This window comes from Rhinichthys klamathensis, unplaced genomic scaffold (assembly GCF_029890125.1).
Source record: "Rhinichthys klamathensis goyatoka isolate OS25496 unplaced genomic scaffold, OSU_Roscu_1.1 h1tg000091l_1, whole genome shotgun sequence".
Classification (NCBI taxonomy): domain Eukaryota; kingdom Metazoa; phylum Chordata; class Actinopteri; order Cypriniformes; family Leuciscidae; genus Rhinichthys; species Rhinichthys klamathensis.
Genome location: NW_026606630.1, coordinates 349,056 through 369,857, shown reverse-complemented (window position 1 = coordinate 369,857; position 20,802 = coordinate 349,056). Strand labels below are relative to the sequence as shown.

The 20,802-nt window shown below is 38.1% G+C and overlaps 1 protein-coding gene across 1 annotated transcript in view; it reads right to left on the bottom strand.

Moving 5' to 3' along the window:
* Positions 1 to 3,052: 3,052 nt before the first annotated feature.
* The window catches only part of musk (muscle, skeletal, receptor tyrosine kinase), a 44,860-nt gene continuing 27,110 nt past the window's right edge, over positions 3,053 to 20,802 (bottom strand). Inside the window, exons 8-17 of the mRNA XM_056252045.1 lie at positions 17,069 to 17,075; positions 12,924 to 13,187; positions 10,983 to 11,146; positions 10,404 to 10,427; positions 10,066 to 10,154; positions 8,476 to 8,635; positions 8,145 to 8,331; positions 6,330 to 6,524; positions 4,874 to 5,022; positions 3,053 to 4,548 (exon numbers count right to left, since the gene is read on the bottom strand). Of these exons, the coding sequence (XP_056108020.1) occupies positions 3,872 to 4,548; positions 4,874 to 5,022; positions 6,330 to 6,524; positions 8,145 to 8,331; positions 8,476 to 8,635; positions 10,066 to 10,154; positions 10,404 to 10,427; positions 10,983 to 11,146; positions 12,924 to 13,187; positions 17,069 to 17,075 (1,916 nt within the window). The 3' untranslated portion in view covers positions 3,053 to 3,871. The remainder of the gene's footprint in view (positions 4,549 to 4,873; positions 5,023 to 6,329; positions 6,525 to 8,144; positions 8,332 to 8,475; positions 8,636 to 10,065; positions 10,155 to 10,403; positions 10,428 to 10,982; positions 11,147 to 12,923; positions 13,188 to 17,068; positions 17,076 to 20,802) is intronic.

Genomic DNA, 20,802 nt, shown 5'->3' with positions numbered 1-20,802 from the left:
AAGTGGCCACAGATGCTAGTTTTTTAATTTGTTGAATGTTGGGATCAAAAAGGTCACAAATATTTGGTAACGCTTTATAATAACTGCACGCTATTCTATTTTACATTATTTTCTGATTGACCCTTGTGAAGAAGTGTGGTTAGTGAGCACTGGTAGTGTACTTCGAATCTTAAAATTGTATTTAAAAAAAACTGTACTTTCAGATAATACTTTACAATTATTTCTTGTTGGTCATGTGTTGACTTGATTATAATTGTAACTGTAGTGTGTTATTCAATGTTACATTTAAAGTTAATATATTTTAAATGGGTAACACTTTATTTTGCAGTCGCCTTGTTTTACATTGCTTGTACTTAATATAGAAATTACAGTCAATTATGCATAATTATAAGAAACCAAACCTTATAGAAGTACATTTGAAGTTCAACCTTTTAATGTTCTAAACTGCAACTAAATTATTGTTGGTTTAACTTAAAATTTACTTTAAGTACATTGGAATTCAAAAAAATAGTTAATACAATTAATGAGATTGGTTTAATAAATAGAAACTCAAAATATGATGTTATCGAAACCACATTAATTATCTAAGGTGATTATACAAGTTGTGATAAGTCATTAAAATACTTTTTTCAGTATACAAATGTGTAACTACAAATATATTTACATATCATGACATACAAGTTTCAATAGAAATGACATTAAAGTATGTTTTAGTAAATGCCATAAATACTTCTCAGAAGTATTTATATATATTCTGTAACTAACCATAATGATTAAAAATGATTTAATCATTTAAACCATTGAAAGATAATCAAAGTAATTATGACATTACACATACATGTATTTAAGGCAAAAAAAACACTCTAAAGTTCCGCTAATTGCATTTAATATAAATTTACACTACAATTTATTTGATTTGTCCATTCATTTCACATTTAAGTCTATATTCTTTTAAAGTATATTCTCTTTTTGCTATTGTACTTCTTTTTCACAAGGGTAATACAACATTTTTCATTGTAAATTGTATTATCTGCATTAATATGAGGTTGAGAGCAGACTGTTTATAATATTAATAACACTATAGTCCTGCAGGAAATATGAATGAGGCAGGCACTGTAGCTGGTCAATTCAGTTCCAAGAATAACATTTTATTTATCAAAAGATACATTTTAAACTTGTACAATAGCGCGTATGTGCATAATGTGGCATTCATTAAGTAATTCAATAAGCTTTTACTACAAAATGCAAATATCCAGATACTACTGTTCTGAAGTTTAGGAGACCACGGCCATACTAAGCTGTGCGCTCAAGTCCAAAATAAACGAACCAAAATGGGAACAGTCAACATACTGTCCACTTTCCAGGTTTATAATACTCCATCCTCTCAGTCAAAGACCCTGTGTCAGACCCCGAGAAACACGATGGTTGCGATGGTTTAGAAGGATTGAAGGATAGAAGGAATTCTGTTTTAGCAATAGAAGAAGAAAAAAATCCCATCAGTAACTCAGTTGCTATTCCTAGACACCAATGAGGTTACATGGCGATCAAACGGAGACTTGTAGGTCACTGAAGTTTCCTGCTTTCTCCTGAGAAAATGACCCGAGTAATCTCATGTGTTTCCACTTGAATTTATAAGATCTCAATAAAATATGAACCAAATGATCTGGCCAATGTTATCTATACAATTATTCTACAGCTCATTCAACATTTGATTTTCTTCTAAGGGATTTTATGAGGAACATCTGAGATGTTGATTCTTAATTGAAACAACATTCAAAACGTTTTTTATTCATGGCTGAAGAGAATAATGGCATTTGTTTGGTTTCTCCCTTATGAAATCCTTAATGCTATCCAATTTCAATATGACTTTTTTGTATTATAGTGGGGGAAAAACAGCATTTCTTCTTCTTTTGGGGTGATCAGGAATAATCCGAAATTTGGTGTTTTTCACCGTTACATCACAAGGGTCAGAGAGAGTGTATGGTTTGAATATAAATCACTGATGTCCAAATTCACCCGCTCAGTTTTGTTGTGGCCTCTCCGTCTTCTAAACGTTCTTGCTCATGAATCCATTCGTCACTTGTTTTTCCTGGCCTACTACTCGGACGTCTGTGGTTTTGCCTTGCTTACTCCTGGAAATTTCAGGGCCATTAAAAATACTCATGGCAAAGACAATGTATTTCTAGGATTATCAGATATGGTCGGACATTCCTAGATGATAAATTAAATGCTGGAATAGAGAAACTGTCCCACACACGTTGAAAGTAAATCCTTCACCATCTCTCTTCATTAAACGCCAGCGTGATTTAATACTGTCTCAGTAAGTTCCTGTTTTGAATGCTTGGAGCAAAAACTGGCTCAAATGCAGAGAAAGGTGGTGTCATAAATCATGCTCCATGAGGTCATTTTAGTTCCTGTGATGTAACACTGCCCCCTGCCTGCTCAATTGAAAAACAAGTGTCCAAAAGACTAGCGATTTCTTAAGTTACCTATATACCACAACTTAGTGATGCTATTGGAATTGAAAGGTTTCAAGACAACAGCATGAGAATTTTAATAAATAATTTTATTTCAAGCAGATTCATATCCAACATCTATTCATATAACCACTTTATTAACGGAGTTAGTTAAATGATGTAATAATAGTATAATAACATGATAATAACACAAAAAGTCATGCTAAGCGTGTATGATAAATTCTCAAAGCATATTTTTCTGAATCTTTGTCAAAACATCTGTCAAAGGTTTGAATATGCTGAACTGAAAATTAATTGGTGAGTTCTACCAGACACACAGTTAAGTCATGGACAATTGCAAGATATATTTAACATTTTGGTCACTACATATTAAACATACTTCCGCTTCATAGTTTTTATTGCTTTGTATTTTTATAAAATGTGAAAACTGGTCATAAAGAATTCTGGCATATGGATTTTAAGCTGATTTCTTTGTCTCAATTCATGACAATAAACAGTTAATTCACACCAATTTAATCTAAGTGACTTATGAGATATGATATGATGAAATGCTGTTACATACACTTCTATACAATATTGTCTGATACATTGTTTCACTCACATCAAATATAATCGAGAACAAACAAATAACCATCTTAACTTGGAATAGCAATTAGTGAAAAAGTAAATTAAACTATTCTGTTACAACATAAAATAATAAAGTGATGATGTGCCACTTTGGAAAAAGCTATTCTACTTAAATGTTTTAAACTTAAATTAAACAATAACAACATTATTCAGTTTACAGCACTATAGCATGTTCTTGAATGAACTTCTTTTACGAATGTTACAAAACCATAACCAGATGCACATTACTCTCACAACTTAACTCAAAGTAGATAACCCAAAGCAAGAAAGAAAAAAAAAGGCATTCATACCGTATGTCTCTGCTTGCAGAGATTTCAGTCTAGGTTCTTGCAGTGACTGCACTACATCCGCCTTAGTATTAGACGTGGACCTTCTTTACTGGAGATCCTGTTAATATGAAACCACCTCAAATCTTGACTATCTCTCGTCTGATGCCTTCGTACATCTGCATCATTGAAAGAAAACAATAGAGATCCTATGAACAAACACAAGCATTCATCTTCAAAGACTTTGAGGGATCAGTATTCCTTAAGGTATGCAAGCTTTCCAATAATTTTAGGCTTCTTTCCTCAATGCTCCTCTGGGTTTTTTTAGTATTTGTTGGCACTTTAAGGTTTGTTAGGTCTCCTCTGGGTTGTCTGGAGCTCTTGTGTATACCTTAAAGTGTTTTATCCTTCTTCAAGATCCCTCTGGGCTCTTTAAGATTCGAATGAGTTCCTGAATAGTTGCAGCTTTTTGATTCGTTAAACTGCATTTTTAAAAGATCCTCAAGATTTGAGCATCTGGTCATGCATTCTTTCCAGGATGCGGTGAATGCTGGCAAAACTAGGCCGGTCAGTGGGATGACTGCTCCAACACAAACGCATGAGGTTATACAGCTCCTGTGGGCAGTTTTCTGGACTGGCAAGAACATTTCCATCCCTTACAAAGTAGATGACCTCCTCATGGGCCATGCCGTAGTAAGGCTGCATGCCATATGAGAAGATTTCCCATAATACCACACCATAAGCCCACACATCTGATTCACTGGTGTAGCGGTTGTAGAAGATAGATTCGGGGGGCATCCAGCGAATTGGGATGGCATCATTTTCACTGGCTTTGTAGTAATCAGCCGCATAGATGTTGCGTGAGAGACCAAAATCGGCAATTTTCACAACCAAGTTTTCTGCTACCAAGCAATTGCGGGTAGCTAGGTCACGGTGCACAAACTTGCGCTCTGACAAGTACGCCATTCCTCCCGCCACCTGCTTGGAAATGGAGAGCTGCTCCAGGCAGCTGAGTGGTGGGTAACGCTCAGGTTCTGACACGAGACTGCTGCATGTCAAGGTATCCCGACTTAGACTGGGCTGCTGGGTTGAAGAGCGCCGTCTCAGAAATTCATTCAAGTCCCCATAGGCCATGTATTCAAACATGAGACACATGGGCTTCCCCACCGCACAGACACCTACATGGCAGATACACAAATGATAGGTTTAGTTACACTTCCAACTGTTGATACCTAACCAAAAATAAACTTCTGTTATTCTAACACTGGGTCGCGGCATTGAATCTGGTTCCGGAATGCCACAGAGGGGATTGATCCAAGGTTATACACTGGGTCAACTCTGAAATGGATGAGTCGAGCTATTTTAAGGCTTTTTCGATTGCGGTACCCTTGGGGAATGGGCATACGTGTAATAGGAAGCAGATGTGGGGTTTTTAGGAGTGTCCACAAGCAGATGTATTTTAAAAGTGCAAGCTTTTGAAGGCATACAATTGTGATACATTACCCAAGAGACGAACAATGTTGGGGTGATCAAACTCAGCCATGAGTGCAGCTTCTCTCTGAAAGTCATTTTGCATATCGGTTGAAGCTTCCTCTTTCAACATCTTCACTGCCACCATGGTGAATGGCTCCATCGGCGAAAGACAAGGGGCTCTAAAGGACAGCAGGCACATTGGGAACTAGTAGTTGCAGTTTGCTTGCATCAAATTTAAGTAATTTTAGTTAAAATTTGCTGATCCAACCGAGGGATTTGTAACAATATGAATCTGGAACATAAGTTTTTAGGCAGCATTACCCAGCATTTGAAGTAATGTACTAGGCAGAGCATTACAACTGTAAAATTACTGTAGAGTTGATAGTGACAAGGTAACCCATACTTGGAATTTGTCCTTTCCATTTAACACATCCAACTTAGTGCACACACATTAGGAGTAGTGAGCAGTGAACACACATACACACACACATTGCAAACTGCGGACACACACACCCGGAGCAGTGGGCATCCATTCACCGTGCCGCCCGGGGAGCGATTAGGGGTTAGGTGCCTTGCTCAAGGGCACCTCAGTCATTTCCTTCCGGAATTGAGAATTGAACCCACAACCTACGGGTTAACAGTCTGACTCGCTAACCATTAGGACACAACTGCCCCTTTACAGCCAAAGCAATGTGTTTCTTTACACGCATGCACAAGCCTGCAGAACTGGGCAGTCAGCGTATACAATCTTTACTGTAATGATAAACACTTGACTCTGGGCAGGAGTTGTAGGCAACCTTCACTGATCTCAAACCAAATTCCTCCCTACATATTGTCACAAATTGTCAAACAGGCAATAACACCTTCTAAAATAGTTTAAATGGTGATGCCAAATTGTGGAAACAGAACCACAATGGCAGTAACTCAAGAACCAACTTAGAATTCCATTAAGATTACACTTCCTGTGCAGAAGGCTCCTGTGTGTTCCTGGAGAAGTAAACACTTTTCTAATGGGTGTCTATAAATAACCTCCCCAGCAGGGCTTGCTCACACGATAGTGTCTACAGGGAAGTTTCATATTGAAACACATCACATGTTTAGTGTGACCTATTCAGTATCTTATTTCAGGAGACAGCCATATGGTGTATAGATTTTACCCACTGCTGTAATTCCCAGGGGTCTCTATATACCTGATATCAGGATTGCACTGTGGTTTGGTCTGTACACGTCAGACCTTTGCATGCGGATTTACCGTTGGTTAATTTTTTTCCTAAATCTAACTGGTGAGTCACTGAAGAGTTTCTAAGAATTCAGTCATTGCTCTAAAAAAAATGGGATTCATTTAATCATTCACACATGTAAAAGTTCATTTTGACAAAACCAAGCAAAAGAAAACATGATCAGTATAAACACTGACAGTGCCAAACCAGAACAGACATTAGCACCACTGGTGTTACATTTGCTTGTAACATTGGGTAGCTCTCACCTTGCCTGAAACACCCTACCGAAAGCCCCCTCTCCAATGTCACGGACATATTCAATGTTGTTGCGTGGATATTCGAGACTGAGGAGCTTGGAGTTGAGAAGGAGAGGCAGCCGTTGGTACATGGGGTTGGGGTGAAGTCTGTCCAGCAAGAGCTCTGAGGGGAGGGTGGTCAGAGTAGGTGTATCCAGCACCCTACTAAATACAGAAGCACAACTTTTTTGTTTAGATTTATTTACTAATAAGTTAGGTCATGCAACTTCCAAAGCAACTTCAATAACACTTTTCGTGAGAGTTTCCAGTAGTAGGGGTGTACTACTCTCAAGAAGGCTCCTGGAGGACCACCTTCCTGCAGAGTTTAGCTGACCAAGGTGTCCAGGATTACTTGAAAATTACAGGGAGGTGTGTCGGAGCAGAATTGGAGGTAAAATCTATATGACGGTGTTGCCAATCTTAGGAGGGCTCTGGAGGGCTACATTCATGCAGATTTCAGTTTTACCCCTGCTCCAATACACCTGCCTGTTATTTTCAACTATGCCTGAACACTCTGATTAGCTGTTTCAGGTGGTTTGATTAGGTTTGGAGCTAAACTTTGCAGGATGGTAGCCCACGTGTGGTAGGCCAATGGTAACCTATGTTCTAGAGCAGGGATGCCCAGTCCTGCTCCAGCAAAGTTTAGCTTCAACCCTAATTAAACACACCTGAACCAGCTAAGCAATATCTTACTAGACATACCACAAACTTACAGGCAGTTGTGTCGAGGCAAGTTGGAGCCAAACTCTGCAGGGCAGTGGACCTCCTGGAGCAGATTTGGACACCCCTGTTCTAGAGTCACCATAGATAAGGGGTATCCAAACTCGGTCCTGGAGGGCCACTGTCCTTCAAAGTTTCGCTCCAACTTTCCTCAACACACCTGCCTGGAAGTTTGTAGAATGCCTAGTAAGACCTTGATAGCTGGTTCAAGTGTGTTTAATTGGGGTTGGAGCTAAACTTTGCAGGACAATGGTCCTCCAGGAGCATGATTGGACACCCCTGCCTTAGATTATGGGTGCTTCTCAATCGGAAGACTTCATCCTACGAAGGCTGCAAATCTCGGTTGCCACGTCATCAAATGTTGCTGAAGGCCATCGCAATTTGAAGCTAAAATTCACGAAATTAAACTGACGGAAAATGAGTCGGTACTGAGCTAGTCTGAGTTTATTATGAAATGTAAGACAAAAATTATGTTTTCGGACAGGAAAGTATAGATGTTATCTTTTGTTTTTCTGTAAATTAATAATTTAACTCTAAACTGCCAGTAATATAAGCCACTGGGAGACCACATACTGTTACCATTCACTGTACTGTAATAGAAAGCCAGTTAATATAAAGATTTGTAATACAAAGTATTTTCCCAAAATTAAATTTAAATAGTATTTCCATACGGTGACAGCGAGGTGTAAACATTTATGACGTAGCCATGCACACTTCCTATACCGTCTCATTCTAGCGTTTAATGCTGAGGAGGACACTAGCCTACAAACCTCCGAAGGACCAGACTAGGAAGGACGCAGCCTCAGTAGGATGCGGCCTTCTGTTTGAGAAGCACAATATATGTCTTGCTAGAGTTAGATTTATGGTCGGTATTATGATAGTTTAATAGGAAATGTTGTTTCATGACTAACAATAGATGTAGATACAATACACACCCTACTTGGCACATCGGTCCTAATTAATCAAACTTTCTGGGGTTTGAGCCTTCAATCTTTTACCAGCACAGTTAATTGTATGAATGAGTGACTATACAACTTAAATGAGATTAATCAGTCCATCATTCACCTTTTCCTCTTTTTCCACATTTTCTTTCTTCGGTGGCACATGAGGATGAGTATGGTAAAGAAGGCCGCCCCAGCAAAGCCAGCAATGACGAAGATGATAACGCTCATTGAGTAGGCCGTGGACACAGGAGGGGGTGGGTATAACTGGACTGGTTTTGAAATCGAAGGGGCAGTCTTCACACTGATAACTAAAGAAAAGAACAACAATGGTGATGCAGATGATTTGGAACAGCTTTTGTTTTATATTGACTTATGTCAGAGAAAACTGTCCAGGATTAGCTACTCCTGTCAACAATGTATCTTATTAATAGATTAGGTATACATTTATATACCTTCTCCACATTTGGGCACCAGACAGTACTCCCAGCGTACATTGGGGTTTGTGGTGTAGCACCATGGCCTGTCACTCTCCCCACCTGGGTTACGACAGTAGTTTTCTGCATTTCGCAACTCAGGAATTACATCTACAGAGAGTCTATGTTGATGGGGATCCTGAATGGGATAAAAAGAGAGCGGTCAACAAACAAACTCAAACCTGTGGTCACTCACATATCATCTGCGGCTAAATTCAATATCCCCATTATCCCTGATATTTCCAGCATTCCCAGTTTAAAAACCACTGCATGCATTAAACCTTTCCACATTGTTTTGAAAAGAGACAAAATCTTCTCCATTCAAAACTTCATTTCAAAGGAAACCTCTGGATTTGTGTATTTTGACCCTCCATTGTTTTTGCTGTTAAAACAGTGTTTCCTGTGTACATATCGTTTGAAGGTCACTGAGCGCATGCCAACATGCAGCATTCGGATTGTTTGGGGTTAGGGTATTGTTTGAGGATAGTGATGAAAAAATGAGTTAGTATATTTGATTACATATTTGCCAGCAGCCATATCACCCTGTAGCCCAAGACTGGTTGCCCACTGAAGCCAAGCAGGGTTGAGCCTGGTTAGTTCCTGGATGGGAGACCTCCTGAGAAAACCAGGTTGCTGCTGGAAGAGGTGTTAGTGAGGCCAGCAGGGGGCGCTCACCCTGTGGTCTGTGTGGGTCCTAACGCCCCAGTATAGTAATGGGGACACTATACTGTCAAAGACCACCGTCCTTCGGATGAGACGTTAAACTGAGGTCCTGACTCTCTGTGGTCACAAAAAATCCCAGGATGTCTTTCGAAAGAGTAGGGGTGTAACCCCGGCATCCTGGCCAAATTTGCCCAGTGGCCTCTGTCCATCATGGCCTCCTAATCATCCCCATATATTTATACCAATTGGCTTCATCACTATGTCTCCTCTCCACCAGTAAGCTGGTGTGTGGTGGGCGTTCTGGCGCAATATGGCTGCCGTCGCATCATCCAGGTGGATGCTGCACATTGGTGGTGGTTGAGGAGATTCCCCCTTCTATGTAAAGCGCTTTGAGTGCCAAGAAAAGCGCTATATAAATGTAATGAATTATTATTATTATTATTATTACAGCTACAGGAGGAAACGATAGCATGTTATAATAAATTTTAGTTTATTCATTTGTGCATTTTTAACCCTTTGCCCAATATTCTAAATCAGGCATGTCTCTTTACGAGCATCTCAACATATGCAAACATTTTTTATTTGTCGAATGACTGCATTAACTACTGTCAAAGATTGGAAAGGCTGCATTACCTACAATGGTAGTCTAAAGCTATGCATAAGTAGCTACTTGGCTAACTACTAGCTAACATTATTTTCCCTACACATATGTAGTCTAAGTGATGCCAGACTTTGGTGAATAGGGGACAGTACTAGTTTTTGCAATTTGATTAAAAATTACGAAGACAAAACATCCTTTAGAGTAACATGCATTGAATAATCTCACAAAATGCGAGCAGGAACATTTCTGAGAAAAGTAAATAGAATCCATTTTGATTTTATGCTGACTGTAATACAAACATTTACCTGCTGGTTCCATGGCTGACAGGGAATGGCAGATGCTGTGACATTGTGTGTTCCTTGGTAAAATCTTCCTTTGTCATTGTAACATGTTGCTATAGATATATAAATTACAAACGACCAAGTAAATTGAAATGTGTGTTTTGATTATTGCTGTTTGACAGAAACATAAAAAAAATTGTAGTGGAGTCTAAAGGTCTGAGGCTGTATTTTTGTATTTTAAAATAATTTAGTTCTTCAGTGTTTAAGTGTAAATGAAAATAAATCTAAGATATCTTTATGGACTCTTAGACGTATAGACCCCACTATATGTGAAGAGAACATAAAGTCAAACTCATACTTACATGTAACTTGATCTTTATTGATATCTGAAAAAAACACAAAAAAGAATGTGTTTTTCATTGAAATTCGTTTCAATCATTAACCAGTTATGTTATCATGCAGGTTTCTAAAAGAAATACACAACATAATACCCACTTTCCTACAATTTTTCATTAACATTCCATTGCCATTTCCCACTGAATTTTGCCGTTTCACAAGTTAGACAGCAGCTTGCAAACATGGCATGGAAACTTTTAGATGGGAACATTTACTCAGCTGTCCAACATCCCCTACTGATCCTTCCTCACATGCTTTGGCTATAAAACACACTAATCTTGTCCATCTACAGGTTCGCTGTCATCACATTCCTCACAAGGCATTTCACATAAACAAACAAAAAAAAAACCTACAGCATTGTCCTGCCAAGAACCATACGTGGCGTTTTTCCACTAACACCCATTGTTTTCATGGGACGGATGCTTTATGGACATCACTGACAATCAGCCCCAAAATATCACAGGATTCTCATAACTAAACAAAGATCGAGCCGAATGTCACCCCACAGGAAGGTGTACAGTTATATAATAGCGTGTCATTCTTACCAACGTAAGGAACTGCAGTACATGAGGATGGGTCTGTTTGTTGGCTGGGTAGAGAGGTGCATTCTGGGAGAGTGATGCTATGTGTGAACCCGGGATGAGATCTTTCCTCAGCAGAACGCCACTCCTTATAGCAGTACAGCTCTTTTACTGCGAGACAGTGCTCCCTGCGAAACAACAGCACAGTTTCTGTTTTATACGTACACTGTATATATACAGTATATATAGCATGGGTGGTGCTGTGGTTAAAACTTAGGGCTAGGATTTGAAAAAGTTACTGGTTTCTGGGCCGACCACCATTGTTCCCTTAAGCATGATTTTTAACCTCAGGTTGACCCACTACTGTTAGTTATTTCGGATAAAGGCATCTTGCAAATGACTACTTACTAAATAGTGATATGAATCATTTTCTGCATGTGGTGCCTTTTCTGTCTATGAGGAAAATCATGTAATTTAAAATATGGTCTGAATTTGATTATAATATTATATATATTATTAGATTTTTATTCAGTTTTTTTACAACATAATGCAAATATATATGGAAGCCTGTATTTGTGAGACACATTTTAAAAGAAGAAATTAAGGCACAGTGACAAGCTAAGTCATAAATTCAAGAATTAAATTATATATTTTTTTTAATTTCTCACCAGAAACTGCTTTTTAACCCTTAAAGGTTTAGTTCACCCAAGAATAAAAAATATCCCATGTTTTACTCACCCTCAGGCCATCCTAGGTGTTTATGACTTTCTTATTTTAGCCAAACACAATCAGAGTTATATTAAAAAAAGATCCTGGCTCTTCCAAGCTGTATAATGGGAGTGAAAAGTAACTGAGTTTTTTAAGCCCAAAAAAGCACATCCATCCATCATAAAAGTAATCCATTAATAAAGCCCTTCTGAAGCAAATCAATGTGTTTTTGTAAGAAAAATATCCATATTTATAACTTTAAATATAATCTGACTACAAACTATAATCACTAGCATCCGGTAATGGCCGTACGCCAGTCTAGTTCCGGTGGAAGAGTGACCTCTGACCCGACGCATGATATAGGATGTAGGAGTAGCGTAAGCTTAGGTGAGATTTGACGCCTCTCGCGGTTCAAACAAATAGGTCAACAAACTCAAGCTCCTCAGACATTTCTTTTTAAAAATTCTAGTTTTAGACTTCTAATTCATGACCAGTGTTTTGTTTTCCTCTGTGCTTCCGCGTTCGTCAATACGTCAGATGTCATTCTTTCGCTGGAACTAGATTTGCGTACGGCCGTTACCAAACACAAATGTTATCAAAAACATTACAAAAACGCATGGCTCTGCTTCAGAAGACCTTTATTAACCCCCTGGAGTCATATTGGTTACTTTTATAATGGATGGATGCACTTTTGTGGGCTGCAAAATCTCCCATTATTACTATTCACTGCCATTATAAAGCTTGGAAGAGCCAGGATATTTCTTATAATATGACTCTGATAAAAGAAAAAAGGAAACAAAGAAAGTCATATACACCTAGGATGGCTTGAGGGTTAGGGTTTTTGGGTAAACTAAAGCTTTATTTGCATGAATGTTTCGACAAACATACTGGTAATTATTAAATAAACTTTACATACTGGTAAATAAAATTCCCGGGTATTTAGTGACCCTGATCTATATCTAACACGGAAGGATGAATAACTGCCGTAATAATATAAAACTCTCCTTATATTTAATAACAATTACAAAAGAATACAATAAAGCATATTTGGTTTCCTTTTAGAACAACTTTTTTTTCAACACTTTTTATTCAACAATTGGTGAGAAGCCACCACAAAGAATACTCATATAACTCGTTTGTTTGGATTCTTTTTCTTTACTGTCCTATAGGATAAAGAGTAGAAGGAAAACATTTATATTCTACATGGTACATTACCATGTACCCCACATGCACAACAGAACAGACATTTTTTATTACCTGCAGACTGGTTTAGGTGCTGGTCCTATTCCCGAAGGATTGCAGTCCTGGAAGGTGGCGTGGCAGAGCAGGGATCTGGCGGCAGGCCTGCAGAAAGAGCTGACCCCGTCCAGTTCCCCCCATACACTCTGAGCCAGGTACTCCTGCGCATCCTCTGGGTTCGGGAGGGAGTAGTTGAAGAACACCAGAGCGTTGCGACGGAGCACGTTCCGACACACGTCGCCCCTGTATGTGCTGCAATAGCCAGCGCTGCCTTTGTACAGTCTACATAACATAAGACATCACAATATTAAAGACAACACAATAATGATACAACACATTGCTAAAGTGTTCTGTGTGGTTTTTATAAGCTTGCTGTGGTTGCAAAGGCTTTTTAAAGGATGGTTACTGTTCTTCATGCATGTTCTGGGTGATTGATTAATGATTCAAGTAAACCCTTGTGAAAAAAGAAGTGCGCTAAATTGAATTGAATGTGCTCTTGTAGCAATAAACAATAAAAAAACATAGTTTTCAACTAAAAACTTTCAGTTTAACTTTATTTTGATGGTCCCTTTAACACATTCTGTTAACTATAAGTAATGTTGCACTTACATGTCGACTAACTCTCATTAGAGTATTAGTAGACTGGTAGGGTTCGAGTTAGAATAAGTTGACATGTAGTTGCAAAGTTACTTATAGTCAGTGTAATGTCTGTTGAGAAGCATCACAATAAAGAGTCATCAGATATTAAACAGACAGTCTACTAATACTAATGAGAGTTAATTGACATGTAGTTGCAAAGTTACTTAGGGTGTATTCACACCTGCCTTGTTTGGTTCGATTGAATCGAACTCTAGTTCGTTTCCCCCCTTGGTGCGGACCTTTTGGGCAGGTGTGAATACAGCAATCGAACTCGGGTGCGGACCAAACAACCGAACCGAGACCCAGCTGAAGAGGTGGTCTCGGTACGGTTCCAAACGAACTCTGGTACGGTTCGTTTACGGTGTGAACATGAACCGACCCAATTGCAAGAAAGCACTGCGCCTTTGAGTTAACAGGCTTCCGTAGTCGGAGTTGCGTTATGGGAAAGTGATCTGTTGTAGCCTACTACATTTGATAAAATGAGTCGTGGTTTGACCTGGAGCTTCGAAGAGACGAGCTGCCTTATTAACATTTGGGCAGATGCCCATAGCACAGCTGCCCATGTAGCACAGAATAACACACTTCCTGATTTCCCTACTTGAGAATCCTTGTCCAATGAATGGACAACCTTAGCACACGTGTGGTTTTGTTTACAAATTTTGGTTCACTTGCAAAAAGAGCAGTGTGAAAGCGAACCATACCAAAAAAAAAAAAATTTATTTGGCCCGGACCAAAGCAAGTGAACTATACACCCTTATAGTCAACAGAATGTTCAAAAGGGACCATCAAAATAAAGTGTTACCAAACTTTCAACTCATTTACACGACAACAGCATTTTTGGGGCCTGAAAACTCAAACTTTTGAAAACAGGTTTCAGAGTCCAAGTTTTTGAAACCGACACCATTATCGTCTCCCTGTAAACTACAAACACGTGCATTTGTGAAAATGGTGACCTCATGCGCATCCATATAGTCTACAGATAAGTAGGTTTTCTTTACAAAATTGACATCGCCAACTACTGGCATCGCATCAATAATACAGCGCTTTTAGTTGTTTTCACAGATCCATGTGAACGGGGATCGTTTGGAAAATGTTGTCGTCTGTAAGCAAAAAACGCGAATGAAAAACCATGAACCATAATGAAAAACCGTAATAAGAACTCGTTTTATAAGCACGTTTAAGTGCACTTCTTTTTCACAAAGGAAAAAGACAACCTAACCTCACGGCAATTCGTACGTATTTTACGAGGTGGCAAAGCCGTACGAATTCATATGTTTGTCGAATTTGTAGGTTTTTTGCAAGATCGTACATATTTTACGAGTTGCCCAATTCGTACGAATGACCTACCGCTGACCCCGCCCCGAAACCTGACCATCACTGGCGTTTAGACAAATCGTACGAATTTGCACGAATTAGCCACCTCGTACGAATTGGTCGTGAGATAGCGTTGAAAAAGCCCACCTTGAAATATTCTAGCCCCAACACATGACTTGGCTGAATCCTTAAATATCCATTTTTTTACTCATAGCAGTTAAAACATCTGATGGCTTTGAAATGTAACAGCTCACCTCTCCTCAACAAACCGCATAATCTGAGGCATTAATCGTGTTTGTAGTACAAATGGTGCAGGAACAAACCATAACTCTCTGATAAATAATAACAGAGATGCTTACCCTAGCAAATACTGTTTATGAGATATGTAGTAGGGTTTGGAAGTTGTCAAAAAGTAACGTTGCCCTCATTGTTGGCTTCTGCTAAACAGAATGGCAGTTTTGGATAAAGATGTTGCTTCAAGGTTTCCATACACAACTCCGTCTCATGACTATGCGCTGACTCATGTACACACTGCGCAATTGACAAGAATAAAGTGCAGTTCTTACAATTAGTTCATTCTGTTTAACTTTGCTCTAATTGCATCCAGATGCTGAATCTGAATCGTTTGGAAAATTGCTTGGTTTATTTAAGTTCATGTGTAACTTAGACCATATGGCGTGTCCTGCTTTTAGAGAAGGAGTGAACTGCGTTATCCAGCACATGTGTATGCGTTTGCATATCATTTGAAATCAACAGAGACATGATGATTCAATTTGAGTGGCTCTTTCCAGTGGAAGAACTCCCGTCAGCGTAAACGCAACTTCCGACGGACCTGAGTCATGCAGTGCACTGTCCAGATCTGTCTTTCATTTGTATTATTGCATGCAGGTTTCTTATCGATTTATTTTCATAGCTCTCAGTCCAAAGATGATGTCATATTGAATGGCAAGCCCTATTAACATGATTCACTATCAACACTGTCTTAGTGTGGCGACTCGCACACGCACACTAATAAATCACTCCAATTCAAATAAAAAATTAATAATTTTTTACTTAATATTTCATTTAATCCATATTCATATTATAAAAAATAAAGAAAATAAAGCCATTAAGATGTTTCACAGATTATTTAAACGATGAGACCATTGTGTATACAGACTACAATTCAGAAGTTTTGGGGTCAGCATGATTTTTTTTTTAAATGTTTTTGAAATTAGTCTCTTTTGCTCATCAAGGTAATAATGTGGTATCACCAGTAATATTATGAAATATTATTACAATTTCAATTAAACTGTTTTCTACGCGAGTATGTGTTAAACTGTAATTTATTCCTGTGATCAAATCTGAATTTCCAGCATCATTACTCCAGTCTTCAGAGTCACATGATCCTTCAGAAATCATTCTGATATGATGATTTGCTGCTCAAGAAACATTTCTGATCATTATTATCAACGTTAAAAACAGTTGCTTCGTATTTTGGGGAAACATTTATTTGTAACATTATAACTGTATTTTGTTACTGTTGATCAATTGTATGCATTCTTGATGAATAAAAGTATTTTTTCCCATAAAAAAATCATACTGACCTCAAAAATTGGAATGATATTATTTCATATTTATAATTGATATCAAGACAATTAAGCATATCATCCACCCTATTTAAATATATTTTGTTCAGTTTTTTTTACAGTGCAGCAAGAGAATATATGTTTTTTATGTATACATATATATATATATATATTTTTTTTTTCTAAACCAAACCCTAATCCTAACCCTATAGTAAGGGCATGTAGCTCATTATTAATACTCATTACTTAAATGTATAATTACGCTGTAACATGGACACCTTAAAATAATGTGTGACCTATAATTTCTTGAAATATGACCTACACATGTTCTGAACAGATTTGGTAAGATTCACCCAGGTAGGATACATATACTCTTAAAAATAAGTATTCCAAAAGAGGTTGTTTTTTTTATAGTTATGCCACAAAAGGACCATCCTGCGTTCCCCCCAAAAAACTTTCAATGAATAATTCTGAAAATAACCAACAAGAAAATTGTTGTTTTGCCGAACCTTTTTTCCACTATAAAGAACATTTTGCCCAATGGATGTTAAAGGGTTCTCCATGAAACAGTAGTTAACAATAAACAACCTTTATATATTGTATGCTGAAGTAACACTTAATAGGATGCAAATGTATTCTTACCTCCATTCTATGGTAAAGTTACAGGATCCAGAGACGGCCACCAACAGGCCCAAGAAGAGAGAAAAGCACAAACAATATCTGTTTAATGTCCGAGAGTAACACATCCACTTTGTAGGCCTGATCATTCTTCTGCCATGCAGTGCTTGGCTCAATGTGTGTGTGTGTGTGTGTGTGTGTGAGAGAGAGGAGGACAGAGACAGAACTTGGGGGGTCTTTCAGGACATACAGCAGGTGTGAAGTTTAACAGTCTCTCCTGATTTCATTTAAGAATCTCCTTCACAGAATAAACCAGTCAGACACACCGTCTTTCTTCAAAACGTACACCACTTTTTGGATACACACCCATAAGAAATAAAACATTAGTCAGGCATTATCACACATGATGCATTACTATATCTGAATTTGCAGATGCTGATTGACCAGTACGAGTCAGGAGAGCCATAAGGAATATGTGGTAGAAATGAACACATACATTACTCAGTTGGTTCAATAATTCATTCCAGATTGCCTAATCGTATTGTGTTCATTGTCTATGGCTAAAGCGCCACGATGCAGCATTTCAGGGCTCTGAGGAGGCAAACGAACAGCTATGCAAACACAAGGCAAGCTGACTGAAACCCTGGCTCCAGAAACACAGCTGCTGAAACTTAGAGAACAGTCTCATCATATTTACACAAAGCAGCCAGAGAAACATATGGCTGAAACAGTAGGTCACAGTGGGCGAGTGTTTACGTTCCCCGTTTCATGGGCCTTTATTAACAGAAGCATCTCAAATTGATTTAGCTAAAACGTTATGACTGGTGACATTACATTAATATACTGTGGCAGTAACCTGGAACAGTGACTGTAGTGGTTATACTAAATGAAAATGTACCTTGTTATGTATTTGCATGGTACATTACTGGGGGTTTTTTTCATGCTTTTTAATGAAGTCTCGTATGAATCAAACATACAGTAACAAAAGTAATATTGCAAAATATTATTACAATTTAACAACCGTTTTCTATTGTAATATACACTCACCTAAAGGATTATTAGGAACAGCATACTAATACTGTGTTTGACCCCCTTTCGCCTTCAGAACTGCCTTAATTATACGTGGCATTGATTCAACAAGGTGCTGAAAGCATTCTTTAGAAATGTTGGCCCATATTGATAGGATAGCATCTTGCAGTTGATGGAGATTTGTGGGATGCACATCCACGGCATGAAGCTCCCGTTCCACCACATCCCAAAGATGCACTATTGGGTTGAGATCTGGTGACTGTGGGGGCCATTTTAGTACAGTGAACTCATTGTCATGTTCAAGAAACCAATTTGAAATGATTCGAGCTTTGTGACATGGTGCATTATCCTGCTGGAAGTAGCCATCAGAGGATGGGTACATGGTGGCCATAAAGGGATGGACATGGTCAGAAACAATGCTCAGGTAGGCCGTGGCACTTAAACGATGCCCAATTGGCACTAAGGGGCCTAAAGTGTGCCAAGAAAACATCCCCCACACCATTACACCACCACCACCAGCCTGCACAGTGGTGACAAGGCATGATGGATCCATGTTCTCATTCTGTTTACGCCAAATTCTGACTCTACCATCTGAATGTCTCAACAGAAATCGAGACTCATCAGACCAGGCAACATTTTTCCAGTCTTCAACTGTCCAATTTTGGTGAGCTCTTGCAAATTGTAGCCTCTTTGTCCTATTTGTAGTGGAGATGAGTGGTACCCGGTGGGGTCTTCTGCTGTTGTAGCCCATCCGCCTCAAGGTTGTGCGTGTTGTGGCTTCACAAATGCTTTGCTGCATACCTCGGTTGTAACGAGTGGTTATTTCAGTCAAAGTTGCTCTTCTATCAGCTTGAATCAGTCGGTCCATTCTCCTCTGACCTCTAGCATCAGCAAGGCATTTTCGCCCACAGGACTGCCGCATACTGGATGTTTTTCCCTTTTCCCACCATTCTTTGTAAACCCTAGAAATGGTTGTGCGTGAAAATCCCAGTAACTGAGCAGATTGTGAAATACTCAGACCGGCCCGTCTGGCACCAACAACCATGCCACGCTCAAAGTTGCTTAAATCACCTTTCTTTCCCATTCTGACATTCAGTTTGGAGTTCAGGAGATTGTCTTGACCAGGACCACACCCCTAAATGCATTGAAGCAACTGCCATGTGATTGGTTGATTAGATAATTGCATTAATGAGAAATTGAACAGGTGTTCCTAATAATCCTTTAGGTGAGTGTATGTTAAAATGTCATTTATTCCTGTGATCAAAGTTGAATTTTCAGCAGCATTTTCAGTCTTCAGTGTCACATGATCTTTCAGAAATCAATCTAATATGATGATTTGCTACAAGAAATATGTCTGATTACCAATTGCATAATACTTTTATAGGAAACCCTGATACATTTTGTTAGTATTCTTTGATGAATGCAAAGTTTAAAAGTACAGAATGTATTTGAAATAGAAATATTCTGTAACATTATATAAGTCTTTACTGTCACTTTTGATAAACTTAATGTGTGATGAATAAAAGTACCCGAAACCTTTGAATGGTAGTGTACACCCATGTACTTCAAAGAATACCACAGTATTACCATGATAAATGGTTTTTTTTTTTTTTTTATAAAACATGGTAATTTTTTTGTACGTGCATTTTGTCACGTCGTCATTATAAATTCTCAAAGCATAAACTATAAGGACAATTTGGAGATCAATTTAAATCAATTATTTAACAGTGACATTTGAACTACTGTATTTTGAGGTGCCCAGTCTGTTCATGACAGCCTTGTTAAAACATCCAATATAAATCAGATTGACAGTGATAAAGGTTATAATAACCCTTGTGCACTGTTCGAATTCTGTGTACACCCTTTATGGACCGGGTCAAATTGACCCTAATTGGATTCAATACAATTCCTCAAAAATCACACTATGAAAAACAACAAAGATTTAGATACAAACTGTAAACTTTTAATATCAACATTTGTCAAACATTACAAAAACATTATATCTGAAAATATGATTTATAAAAATGTTTTTAAACCATTTTTAAACCAATTTTTGACAAAATTGGAAAATAAACTGTATACTGACTTTGTTGGCATATACAATTTTTTTACTTTTTATGCTTTGAACATCGTGACTGAACAATACAATGTTGCTGTATAATGAAAATTTGTAATTTTCCTAAGTTAACTTTCCCTAGTTTCATAAGACCTAGTTCCCTAGTTTCATTATTCACTCACAGGGAAATGAGAAACCAAACATATCAAAATCATACATCAAATAAATGTTTTTTATTAATTTTTTGGCTCTGTGAAGCTGCCTTTGAAAATCCTACATAAAAGTTTTGGTTAAAAGCTAGGTATTTTAGATATCTTGAATATTGAAATGAGAGCTTATTTTACTTTCTGTGTCTGACAAAGATTTTCATCTGTAATTTGCAAATAATTCTAAACACTGTGATTTTAGCTTTTTCAAGTGTGTTTGGTTAGGGTTAGATCACTTTTAGACACGTTAGAACTGGAGTTGAAGTGCCCTTTTGTGTCTGTACAGTTGCTTTTGAATGGCTGCCTATGAGGGTCAAATTGACCCACGAGCGTAATAGTAATTTTGCTTGTATATGTCAAAACACATCAGCATGTTGAAACTTTGCATGCATGTTCATCATGATAAATGAGAAAATTCGAAAACGGGTCAAATTGACCCGCGATGTCAAATACTGTTTCACCTCTCT